General features: G+C 42.1%; 1 protein-coding gene across 2 annotated transcripts in view; it reads right to left on the reverse strand.

The window, feature by feature from the left end:
- Window positions 1-13,848, reverse strand: part of grid1b (glutamate receptor, ionotropic, delta 1b) — a 322,832-nt gene that overhangs the window by 125,527 nt on the left and 183,457 nt on the right. For both annotated transcript variants that reach the window (XM_061231038.1, XM_061231039.1), the window contains exon 4: window positions 2,216-2,421. In XM_061231038.1, coding sequence (XP_061087022.1) covers window positions 2,216-2,421 — 206 coding nt within the window. The remainder of the gene's footprint in view (window positions 1-2,215; window positions 2,422-13,848) is intronic.

Below are 13,848 nucleotides of genomic sequence, written 5' to 3' on the forward strand. Positions count from 1 at the left end.
CTCTCAACCTTGTAGTGTCGACATATCATTTTTCTTTCAATGACCTTTTTTTTTGTTGACAAAATGCTTTATTATTACCATTATTAATGCAATAATGGAATCCTAAATCAAATGTAATGTTCCGTATGTCTCTTCAATCAAACCGGGTAAAAAAAAAAAAAAAGGAAACTATTTCCTTGCCAGACTGTATCAAGTTATCTTGCATAAATTACGGAAACATATCAATCACAGGAAAAAATCCACCGCAAAGAAAATGAAGACAACGGGCAATGCGGGGGGTTGGTGTCGTCACAGTAAACAGCGGTGACTGAACCCCCCAGAAAACCAGCACCGCACAGGGTTATTACCTATTCGTCCGGGAAAAGAAACGGGCCTAACTGCGACCTGAACGCAGGTGGCAGGTGGCAGATTTCCAGGAAAATAAGCGAGAAATTCTCTTTACAAAAGACCTTGGGTTTCGGCTCATGGCTCAGGGTGGAAAAGTGCTCACCTGTCACGGCTGACAGGCGCAACAAGACAGCGGTGTCGTTTTTCACCGAGGCCAAGAGCATCCTGCCCTCAACACCCCCCCCCGCCCCCTCCCCGGTGACTGGCCCGCGGCGTACGAGAAAACCGCCAGAACAACGATCCAGACAGCGGAAAAATCCGGGTGGACCGCACACGCTGGATGGTCCGTATAAAAATAAAATCTCCGCTGGTAGAACCGTGACACTACGCCTTCGCATATCTCCTCTCCTGACATGGCAAAAATAAACAGAAGGACAGAATGTACCGGGCTGACCCAGCCCTTCCCCTGCACCAGTTATTCAGAAACAGTTCCACGAGGTGTGAAAAATAAACAGCTACACCCAGGTTACTATGGAGACCGGCGGTCTGCTCCTTTTTAACAAAGAGGTAATAACATAGTAATAAAGGGCCAACAGAGTTGTAACAAGAACATGAGTGGGTTTGGGGTGTGCAGCTTCAGGATTTGGGCCTGATAAAACATGAAAATACAGTAATAGAATAAATAATAAACTTTCTTTGTAAGCTCAAGTTCAGTGGTGCTATGCCTTACAAAACAAGCTTCATTTTGACTGGCACTCAAAAGAGGATCAGGGAAGCAGGCAGGTGAAGTGGTTACCTGCTGCTATAAATACACAGAGTTAGAATGCAGCTGTTCTGGTATATCCATATGCATGAGCGCTGGCCACTTCCCCTCCGTCAGCTGTGGCTGGCCATCTGCCAGCGGGGGAGACTCTGTCTCTCCGTCCACTCCTGCAGGACAGCTCTCATATGCTGCTTATTACGGGCTGCCTCAAGTGTACTAATGATCAGCGGTGCACAGATGCGTTGCCGTTTTAAGGCAGAGGGGTACGGCAAAGTGGCTCAGCTCAAAAGACTAGGCACGAGAAGCTCCTTTTTCAAAAGGTTCAGGACAACTTGTCAGTAAGATGCATGTGCGTTGTTGTGGCATAGGACTCTTTCAGGTGACTTAGCAGTTGCAGTTGCACTAGGCCACCATGAGGGTGTGTATGTGAGTAAGTCTGTTGCTTTGCATGTGTTAATCGATGCATGTATTTTGAATCTGTCTTCATGGATATGGATGGACTTGTGCTTTTGTGGAGGGTCTGAACTGAAATGTACCCTGTGTGCGTGTGTCTGCATGTGTGTACGCATTATGTCTGTCTGTCTCTAAATGTATGTGTGTGCTTATATGCAACTGTGGGAGTGTGTGTCTTTGCTTGTTTGGGGTCAAGTGTGAGCTTGTGTGTATACTTTTACAGTATGTGTGTCTGTCTTGTTGTGTATGTGTGTATGCCTGCACATGTGTGTGTCTGTGTGTGTGTGTGTGTACACGTGTCAACGTGTGTGTGTGTTTGTGTGTGGGTCCTCAGTTTTAAGTCAGTTTACTCGGTCCTCACTATGGATGCCATACAAGTGTGTGTGTGTGTGTGTGTGCATGTGTGTATGTGTGTGTACGTGCACGTGTAGCATGTGTATGTGTGTGTGCATGTGTGTGTGTGTGTGTGTTAGTGTGTGTGTGTCTGTGACAGAGAGAGAGAGGGGCAGAGAGACAGTGAAATGGGCTGACCTGATGGATGAAGACCTGGGCCCCTCGGGGGCTGAGCAGCAGTATGGCTCTCCTCAGTGTGTGTGTGTGTGTGTGTATGTGTGTGTGTGTGTGTGTGTGTGTGAACGTGTTAGTGTGCGTGTATGAGTGAAATGGGCTGACCTGATGGATGAAGACCTGGGCCCCTCGGGGGCTGAGCAGTAGTATGGCTCTCCTCAGTGTGTCTCTGTAGCGGTTCAGCTCCTCCGTGCGCATGGTGGAGAACAGGCTGGAGAAGACCTGGCTGATGTTCCGGTCCACCCTCTGCAAGGACACATCCAAGCCCTGTCGAGACGTCTGGTCCAGGAAACTCTGCAGGCCTCGGATATCTGCAGGGGAGGCAGAGGGAGTGAGCCACGGATCCAGGAGACGCACCGCTTCACAACAGAGCTCAGTGCACATTAATGCCCAATTACACACCTTCAGGCCCAGCTACATATTAAACACAAGGTATACAGGGCTGTAATTCCTACTTGCTTCTCCCAATATGGATGTAAAAACTCCTCACAATAAAGTTGAAAGTCTGCACTTTAACTACATATTGATTGTTTTATTGCAACTGTTTGTCTGCCGGAGTATAGAGCAAAAACAACATGAAATGTGTCACTGTCAAAACACTTACAGACTGCACTGTATTTATCACATTATCTGAAGTACTTCAGCATCATGGATCAGCTCTCACACTTACACCCAGTGAGAACTTTATTAGGTATTTATTAGATTTTAATGCAAGGTTATTTGCGTTACTATCACCTTCAGCTCTCATTAACAACGTGTTTCTCACCAACTCTAGAGACTCTGTTGTGCGTGAAAATCCCAGGAGATCAGTAGTTTGAGATACACAAACCACCCTGCCTGGCAACAACAATCATTCCATGGTCACAGTCATTTAGACATTCGGGTTTCAAAAACAGAAGAACCTCTTGACCACGTCTGCTTGCGTTTATGCATTTAATTGCTGCCGTGTGATTGGCTGATTACATATTTGCATTAACAAGCTGGTGAACAGGTCTGCCTAATAAAGTGCTCAGTGAGTGTATATCTTTTAGCTCGACAATGCTAGCTGCTAACTACACTTGCACCTACTCTATCCCTGTCTACACACATGCTGGAGAGGAGAAAAGACGCTACCAGTAGGAGCAGCAGGACTCGAGTCCACATTTATAATCTTGTGTTATCGTGTTTGTTGCGTAGCAACAGTAAGAGCTGTTATGAGAGTTTTAATAGCATTACATTGTAAACAGACACAGAGACATTAATGCAATTCAATAACATGCTTTTTTTCCAGCTGAATATTTTTATTCCTGCTATCCTTTTTTGAAATAACCATAAATTATCACAGAGGGCTGTATCTACTACACATCACATATCTATAAAAAGTAATGTAAATAACTATAATCAGACACATTTAAAAACCGGTGGGAAATGATGGTAGACTGCACACTACTGACCATGCAGAATACTGTGCAGCTATCATGCATACATGCTGGACCATACTCACTCGCATACTCAAAAGAGCTTTCAATGCCTGTCTTGAACAGGTCTACCTACTGCTGGTGTTACATAGTGTGTTTGCACCTGATGGTATTAAGCACTGAAAAGAGGGCTCACATATATAATTTGGATTAGTTTTAACATACCCACAGCTTAAGTGGATTAATACATTGACAGTTATCAAAGGATTTTGATATGAAGTGGTACAGTTACAGAAACTATTTTCAATTACAGAAACTTCCGGCATTTACACGGATGGTGAATTACAAAGAGGTTCTGATTGGCTGAGAACTGAGATTCATCAAAATCAGCATCTTAAGTGGAAAAGAAAATTGGTACATCTCAAGTGCTACTTTTTACATGCAGTAAATGTGCCTGCAGTTATCAGCATCCCTCAGAAATAAGTCTACCGTGAAAACCACTCGAAATACTACAAAGAGAATTTCAATTTCATGGTCAGATTATTTTGGTCAACAGCTGAACATGGCTTGATTTTATACTACTTAGCCTCAAAGACCCACAGAAAGTTCTTGAACAAGGAAAAAAAGATGTGTGCACAATTAAACCAGCTGGCGTGGATAAAGGCTTTTCTTTTAACAACTTTCCACTTCCTAAGTGATTTCATGGCCAAACCTCAAGGCATTGCCACTATTTCATGACTTCGTGGACTTCACAGCTGACAGATACCCACCACTGCCAATAATTTCATTCCTATAGGTGTGACAAAATAGTTTGGGCCACTCAAACCCCACCTCATATACTCACATATGGGCTCTGTTTAAATTGAATTATGGAGTGGTGAAAATAGAATTAAGATGAAATTGTTTGCCCACTGGGGTGCTCGCAATAGGCTGCAAAGCGAATCCTGCTATCAATAGCTGATGAAAGAGCAGGAGATTGAGAGAGAGAGGGAGAGAGAGAGTGTGAGAGAAAGAAAGAGAGAGAGAGGGAGAGAGAGGGTGAGTGAAAGAGAGAGAGGGAGGGAGAGTGAGAGAGAGGGAGAGAGAGAGAGAGTGTGAGAGAAAAGGGGAGGATTGGGAAATTGAAATGGGACAAATACTGTACTTGCACTCCTATTTTTATAAACATTTCTATAAAGGTACTGAACAGTAAATACAGTATATATAGAGTTATACATGGATTTCAAAAGTTGTAAATGAGTTACGTTATATATATTTTTATATTCCATAATTTTCAGCAAGAAGACATTTCTAAAATCTGGTATATATGGGCATTCTTTTTGTAGGTTGAAAACGCATGGTGAAGCCAGAGCCCAATTGAGCAACTGTTTTCTGTGCCATTCAATCTGCGATCCTGCTTTCATTCACTGTGAACAGTAGGAGCCGTACCATGAGTTGAAAATAACCAGACCCCAGATTGTGCCTTTCAAACACCGAATAACTCCTGGAAAGCAGGCTCCAAAAATAAAATAAAAATTTAAAAAACACATTTTATTTGGATCTGAACTGAATTATTTTCAGGTAGCTGGTATGCTCTTTCTATCTGAGAATCCATATTTGTGTAAATACGTTTTTAACAGCAGTATTTATTTGCGGTATGCATTGGAGGACTGGAATCAAGCTGGGCTTCACCCGAGCTGACTTTGTTCATTCTGTAGATGCTTCGCCACTTATGCACTATGATAAGAAAATCCTACCAAGTCTTTTAGCATTAAAATGCAGTTATTTGGCATGTGCAAGCAGAAGCAATTTGCTGCCCACTGTAGCTCAAACCTGGGCCATTGTGCCCCATACAGGGCTAACAATTGCCTGTCTGCCGATCCCAGCTGCCCACTGTTGAGTTTGCAGAAGAACATTTTGAGGGCCTCAGTAAGTTTCTAAGTAGTTTCTGATAGCCCCTTTGTCATTTCCAAAAGCCTCACACTGCCATAGTTTGTTTCCATAAAATCGTCTCCGCAATCTGAAGAAGAAAATAATAAGTCATCGCCTTGCAAACTGGTCAAATTTACTCAAACTTATACCGCAATTGTTAATAATGACAATATTTCTTTCAGGCGCTTTCTCATGTTTGTTATGGAGAAACAAAGCAGTATCCATGATGTGTGAACTGTTGAAGAGGTCTCAAATTAGAAAAGTCTGTGTGAAATGTGTTGGGAGAAGAACACAGATTGGGAGTCTTTCACCTTTCTTGGGTAGCTGGTTGATTCCGCTATATTAGGTGTGACAGGTGGCTTGTAGGAGCACACCTCCAGCTGCCTCCTGTCCCCCCTCCTGTCCTCCTCTCTCCCACTCCCCCTTTTCTCTGTCATCCATTCCTAATAGAACAATGCTGTTCCTTCAATCCCACTAATAAGGACCTATTTTGAGAACTTTTATCCACACAGACAAAGCAGCCCGGAGATACTTCATCTCCATAACATCGGATGTAAATATAATCATCTCCATCACACTGAGTTCAGAAAGGGTTATTTTACATATTTGAGGGCCTACCAAAGAAAAACTAATTACACCATCTGTTTAACTTTGGCAATGGACACTGTCTCTATTGTGTTCAGCAGTGGCTGCATTTATATTCCGTCCTGTAGGACTATTATAATAGTCTCTCCATTAATCTTACTTTTGATAGCCTTTCTGATATTTTCTCATGCATAAAAGTATGACCTAGATTTTTTTACATGCATATCGTAGAACCATTTAATTTATTTTTATATTGTTTTTCCTGCAGGCTGCGTTTGAAGATCTTAGTACAGACCTGGCCTAGCTATATCGGTGGTGTTCACAAATTATTTATTTTCATACATGGATATAGCCATCCATCTGCATTAAACCGGTTTAAGATATGCTCCGCTTCATTTACCTTACACAAGATACAAATGACACAAAATTCACATGAGTGAACATAATGCCATAGATGTAGAAGATATGTATCTGAGAGGTGTAAAAGACCTCAAGCTAATCTTAATTTATCTTTCATAAAAGTCACATTTCACCCAAAAACAAAAAATCGTGTCCTAATCTAAACCGTGTTTTTGTTCGGCACGAATGGGTTTTATTTGTTCATTTTATTTTTTTGGCCTGAAATGTATGAAGTCTTCAGAAACCGCCTGACTGCTGCTCACAAGCTGGTGACAGCTGTTCTCATCTCGGAGAAATTTAACTAAGACACTCAGGGGTACCATAACGAGCAACATAACAGATAATCAAAGAGGAGCGAGAGAGCGTGTCCCCCAAACAGGCAGGTCGACAGAAGCCCCTCTGCTGAGGAGGCAAACATTTTCTCGGGGAAGGCAAATCTGCGAGGAGGGAGAGAAAAGGCTCCCCTGACAGATTAAAAATGTTTTTTTGTTTGCTCTTCCCCTCTGTACCCTCAGAGAGTTCAAAACGGCAAGCAGGGGTGGCCCATGGAGTGTAGAGAGAGTGCTCGCGCAAACACACACACAGACGCACACAAACAGAGAGACACACACACACCGAAGGCTGTCAAAGGCTTGTGCTTACTCTACAAGTCGAATGGAGGGCTATGTAACTTGGGGGAACATTAATTACAACTGGATCTTAGTGAGAGTGCTACAGCCTGGTCATCTAAAATGCAACCAAAAATTGGTTTTCACTTCCTCCATTTTGTTCTTCTCTCCACTTCTTACATACTTCTATTGCCAATTTTCCGTTCCACAAGAATTCACCTCAGCATCTGTTCTATGGGACAGAAGGCCTGTTTGAGTTTATATTTTATAGTGGCTTGATTTATACCCTTATGACATCACACTGTCACATGACAATAGTCTCAGCACAATGTTTACTCCATCAACCTCAGCAAATGCAATATCTTAGATGATGGTTTCATCACTGGCCATACTATCAGAATAATGCTATGTATTAATGGATAGATTGTGAGATATCTTTAAAAAAAAACATAAAAAAATAAGAAGGACTTAAGGAAGAATGGTGTCATCTGTTTTCGTGCTCTTGATGGAGCGGTCTGTGACAGTTATGGAGCAGGGAAACGCAGTTTTTCACTTGCAGGGAGAGTATTTTCATGACACTAGTAGGGATGAGAGTAGCGCAACAGAGGAGCGCTTTGGGGCAAACTGCAGGCATATAAAGCTCTGAAAAGCTGAGGCTGGGAGGGATAAGGGTGGATCAAACACAGGAGAGAAGCCATTGCCAGTTTCCAAGAGTGCATCATATCTTTGAGCAGAAGGGGCCATATTCTGCCTGTTCATTGAAAAGCCATGGGTGGTAATATGCCACGCACCGTTCACATCAAAACAGCAGTCAGCCATTTTCTATACCACCATGTTTCCAAACAGACATTTACTCAAGTGAGGGAGATAGCAACTGACGGATTTTCACCCTAATTACTATAAACATATGAATGTTTTCTTTTATTTACTTAGATAACATTTTTTTCTTTGAATGGATTTTATGTCATTTGTGCCATTCTTATATTTGTTGTCAGTATATCACTGAAAACAAAATAAACAAAAACTAAGATAAAATGACAGCCTTTGGCAGCTGCGTGTTGCTGTAATATTGCAGACTCTGAGAGTGACAGCCAGGGTGACAGCTAATTTCGCTTCCGTCTTTGTACAGGACAGCCTTTTAATTACAATCTCCGTTCTACCTTGAAATGCTCATGTGTTAGACTCTGTGTGTTTTATTTCTGTTTTCTGCAAGGACAGCTGTGACATTTGCCTAAGTATCACGCAATGACCTGTCTACTGTTTAAACAGAAGTTTATAGAGGAGACTGCAGTATTGAATATCCATAAGTGTCTTTAATAGCCTTCCGAGGACTGTAAACACAGACTTAAGAAGAGTGAAAACAGCAGAAACCAAAATAGAGAGAAAGGCATGACCTTATATTTCTACTGACTACAGTTCAGTGTGTTCGTCCCCTCTGTGTTGCGGTGGTATCCAGATTCTGGCATGACTTTGTGTTCAACAATCTGTCATGGCCATCTGCCCTGGTGAGGCAGGAGCCTTGGAGAAATACGTCACCTCACTGGGGTGTCATCTGTCTGTCTGCAAGCCTGTCAGTACTCCTACGGAGAAAGAACAATGCGGCTTGTGCAAAATAAATCCATGAATGCAGAAAGGACTGAAGGGTAAAAACAAGCAAACAAACAAACAAACAAACACACAAATAAAAAGTGCAATGGCCTCTTGGTGAAGTGAAGTGTATCATGTGCAAGTTCTGATAATGTCTTTGTTTCTGTCAGGAGCAAGGAGAATCTATAAGTTAACTCAGAGGGATAACCACTAAAATTGGCAAGTGATGGAAAGGGACAGGGAAACACAAATATAAGACAAGAGAAAATGCAGAGTGTGTTCGCGACAAATCGGTGGACTCGGTGACTACTACTACTAATACTATGGTGTGCCTGGTCTTTGGTAGGGTGTTGCAAGATGGCTGTAAGGGTGTTGCTAGGTGGTTGTTAGGGTGTTACTAGGTGGTTGTTAGGTGGTTGCTAAGGTGTTGCCAGGTGGCCTCTAGGGTGTTGTTAGGTAGTTGATAGGTGGCAAAATGGCTGTAAGGGTCTTGCTAAGAGGTTGCTTGGGTGTTTCTAGGTGTTTGCTTAGTGGTTGCAAAGGTGTTGCTAGGTGGTTGCTAAGGTATACACGTATCTAATAGAATGGTAAAATCGAAGGCCCAAAAAGAAGGGAAGCTAAAGAAAAAGACACATGCAGTAACTAGCATTACAACTAGTTAGCTGTAGCTGTACCGTACACTCGTCAGCCACCTCAGAATAACATCCAGCTCAGACAGGCTACCAGCACTAGCTGGTTGACCAGCTCATACCCAGCTAGAACGGCTTATGACCAGTTTCAAGCTGGTCAAGGTGGAATAGCTGTTTTTTACAGCAGGGATGTATTCTACAGAATGGTTGTGCGAGCGAACAAGGAAAGCAACACTGATTAATCTCTTACTGCAACAATGCTGTTTTCTCGTAGAAAGGTTCCTGATATTTATCCTGCCTGCAGCCAATAAATAATTAGACCCCCCGCCACAGCTACAACTGCTGGCTGCAATTAACCAATCTACTGAGCAAAATGATGTTCCCACCTTCACACCTACGGTCAAATACAGCTCTAAGTGTAAATAAGAATTACACTACATTAAGGAGTGCACGCTAATCCTGAGGCTAATCAACAGACAGATTACATGGTAGAAATAGACCGAACACTGCTGTTTCCCCAGCATTGCTAATGGTGCATTTACACTCCATTGCTGGAACTAGACTGCTTTACCTAGTTATTGTTTTCAGTGTTTACTATTATCTTTTTAGAATGTGCTCTCCTTGTTACTTGCAAACAATAGCTTGGTGAATTCTGTAACATGCAGAACTACAGTATGTTGCTTTTGAAGACAGGTTGTACAGGCTTTGCCAAATTCGACTTCTGCCAGCGTGGTCCCAGCTCGACACTTTAAAGGGTACTAAAAAGTTGTACAGTATTCAGTTTCTGTTATAATATGATACACTTCCAATCCCCACACTGAAGCAGTAGACTACAATCTTGCTTCCGAGTGAATTAAATTAGATTAGAATCAAATGCAGCATTTCATGTTTCCATGTATGTGATTGTCCTATGATGAAGCATGACATCTGATCAGAATGGTGAATTTAGCAGCCTGACGATGACATTGTAATATCATTTTCATACCCTTGAGCGTAATTATCCATTAAAAACGCTTTCAAAATGAGGCATAAAAAACAGCCAATAATGAGATTACACAGCGCTACATGACTCGTACAGCAAACTGGCTACAGCAAAAATATATCCTGCCATTTCGACTCTGTCATAGTTTTCTGAACATGAAAAGATGACATTTCTGTGCATGGTAGACATGAGGAACAGCTTTGTGGCTTCTTTCTTCAGAATGACGGTTAAATGCTCAACATAGCTCCTTTTCCAACAACAATGTCTTAAATTCCTGTGACAGAAAATTCATCAAGGCTAAGCTGGATTAGATGACTAACCCACAGGAGCTGGTGTGACTACTGAAGTCTCCCAGCATGGAAACACCTTCCCCTTAATTTCCACACCGGGAGTGTTTCTGGCTCCTTCTGCCCCAGAGGAAGTGTGCTGTGCAGTGTACCAAATACAGGAGAAAACTGCCCATCAAAATCAGGTGCAGATAGTAGGATTAAGAGGGATGGGAATGTGTTTCCACATGCCCAGTGGCTGTGGACCATCTCTAACATGTTTTTTCCCAAGGTTCTGCAATAATGGGAGCCTATTTTTGGCCTGGTTGATGGCCGACCACGCAGTGCCCTTTAAGCGTACCGCTAATGTGAGGGCTCCATTGTTAGCGCCCTGTTTCATCCCGCTACTGCCCCTTTTCAAATGCACTTTCCCAAATGACTCATCCCAGATGGGAAAAGTACATCAGAGAGCAATTTATTAGGAAGACCTGTACACCAGCTTGCTAATGCGAATATCTAATCAGCCAATCATGTTGCAGCAACTGCATGCACAAAAGCATGCAGACACGGTCAAGGGGTTCAGCTGTTTTTCGGACCAAATGTCAGAATGGGGAAGAAATGTGATCGAAGTGACCTTGACTGTGGAATGGTTGTTGGTGCCAGATAGAGTGGTTTGAGTATTGAGCAGAGAATGGTGCGAAAAACAAACAAAAAAATCCAGTGAGCAGGAGTTCTGCAAGCAAAAATGTGTTGTTAATGAGAGAGGTCAGAGGAGCAGGGCCAGACTGGTCAAAGCTGACAGGAAGGTGACAGTAACACAAATAACCACACCTTACAACAGTGGCATGCAGAAGAACGTCTGTGAAGTTTTTGTATTAGCAAACACCCAGTGTAGACAATGGTGCATTTAAAAAATCTATGAGGAAGTTGCGATGATGAAAACAGCTTGCCAATCTTTAAATGAAAAACATAATCTACTGGATGAACGATTTACAGTAGCTGATGCAGTTGCATTATGGCCCAGTGCACATAATCTCAATCACCGTGCCCCTCGTATGTTAATCGCGACATTAACCTACATCTGATTATTCTGCTTCAATGGACTATTCTGTTGCTAATAATTTTCTTTTTTTTGTTAGTTGACACATTTGATTATACCTTAATATGAGTAGCACTGGGCCTGCAGTCATGCGATGGGACTAAGGGAAAGCCATTAGCAGAGCACTGTTAATGCTCTTTGTGTAGATAATGCTAGGTAGGCGGTCAGTGGAGTGGATCCCGATGAGGAGCTGGGTGTATGCAGCTTTGCAATGATGCTTCCATCAGAGTGCTGTCATAACAACCAACCTACACTCCGTTCCAATGTGCACCCAACGGAAAGCGTCCAACTATAACCCCCGCTTCAACTTTACTGGATTGTATAGTAATCAAAATGCATAGATAAATACACATTAAAACAACTATGGTATGTTTTCAGAGACATGGGCAGCCTGTAGCCTAGTGGTTAAGGTTCGTGGTTCGATCCCTGGTGTAGCCACAATAAGATCGGCACAGCTGTTGGGCCCTTGAGCAAGGCCCTTAACCCCACATTGCTCCAGAGGAGATTGTCTCCTGTGTAGTCTAATCAGCTGCAAGTCGCTTGGAATAAAAGTGTCAGCTATATAACAATGTAACGTAATGTAACGTGCCAATTCGAATAAACAGCGAATAAAAACCACAAACCCTATGACACTGTATTTTATGCATTTTTATTTTGAGTGCAGTTCAAACATTCAAACAATCTTGGTTCTGGCAGTATAACTTTACTATTTCATAATTCATTTTTTAAAGTCCACAAATATAAAATAGCATTCTTACTGTCTGGAAAACTGCATAATTCATCACTGCAAAGTGTTAAAAACCTAAGCCGTTTGTCACAGCGCCTCCTTAAACAAGGCTGAGCAAAAAGAACATATTGTTATGAATTTCACAACACGACCAGAGCCACATACTTCCACTGCAGTGCCAAGCCAAAAGAACAGCTTTGCCAGGGTGATAGTGTGTCTATTCTGTGTGCCAAAGTATTGAAGTCCTGCATTTTTTTTTTACATTCCACCTGGGACAAACATTAGACTTGGCATACTTAAAGGTTCTTAATCCACCGCCTGCTGCCACAGAGCATCTTGCAATGCCACGCTGCAATGCAGAAACCACACACTCTCAGAAATAAAGTGACAGCGGAGGTACATTTGTGCTCTTCAAGGATCAAATTTCCCAAATGTACCCAGAAATGACAGTGAATGTTCTCTTTGGGTAGAAATTAGTATGTTTTCCCAACCAAAAAAGGTACAAATTAATTAGATATTGCTGGGTAGGGGAACACTTTCATGTACCTATAGGGTACTGCCCCAGCAACAAGCATTTGTAAACTTATACGTACTTTTCCTACCTTTATTTGTGTGTGGACAGCTAGTTAGTGAAAAACAAGTGGTGGATTGTAAAGAGGGAACAAATACTTGCACACGATGACCCACAGAACTTTAATTCTGTGACTGTTTGTTCCAGCCTTTTGTGGGTATGTGGTTTAATGTGATCTTTCTTTGCAATACGCCAAAATTATCGAATTGCGCTTTCACTAAAAATACTGTGCCATCTAGTTTTTATTGCGGTTTGATAGCTGGAAAGACTCAATATTCAGCAGCAGTCTACATGCATTACCGTATGTGTACTGTTGAAAATGAAATATTAAAATCTTTCTCTCAGTGATGCTACAGTTTTCTCTCTACCAGCTGTATACTGCTGGACTACTTCCAGGCAGTCTTCTTATTTTGGCTTGTTATCGAGCACTTAATGTTCCCTATAGCATTACATAATATTTTACCACCATGCACGCTGTATAGCTGTAACGGTAACATTTAGCAGCTCATTAGAGATAAAAATGTGTTGATGCCGCTGCCATCTTTAAAAGTGCATGGCCTGCTCTTCTCAGTCTCTTTTGAAAAAAACAATAATACCCGTATCACAAGAAGCAAAGCTCAATATGCCAAATGTGACACATTACCAGACTGAGTAAGCGTACAGAAAGAGTGCTGTTAATGTCTCTTTCGCATTCTCTCTCCCTCTCTCACACACACACACAAGCACACACCCACATGCAAACAAACACACACACACACACTCTATTTTTAACCCGGAATGCATACTAAGACGTACTTACAACTATTCTATAAATACGGCATCTATAATTGAAGATATTCCAGATTTAAAACCCTCTATCATCCACAATGAAGCAAAACGGCATAGATTTTGTGTACTTATTTTGGGTACTCATTGCACTTTATTTGAAATACCTAATCCTTGAGGGGAGAGAAGAGAGGAGCAGAGCTTTAAAATGG

The sequence above is a fragment of the Conger conger genome, chromosome 2 (assembly GCF_963514075.1).
Source record: "Conger conger chromosome 2, fConCon1.1, whole genome shotgun sequence".
NCBI classification, from domain to species: domain Eukaryota; kingdom Metazoa; phylum Chordata; class Actinopteri; order Anguilliformes; family Congridae; genus Conger; species Conger conger.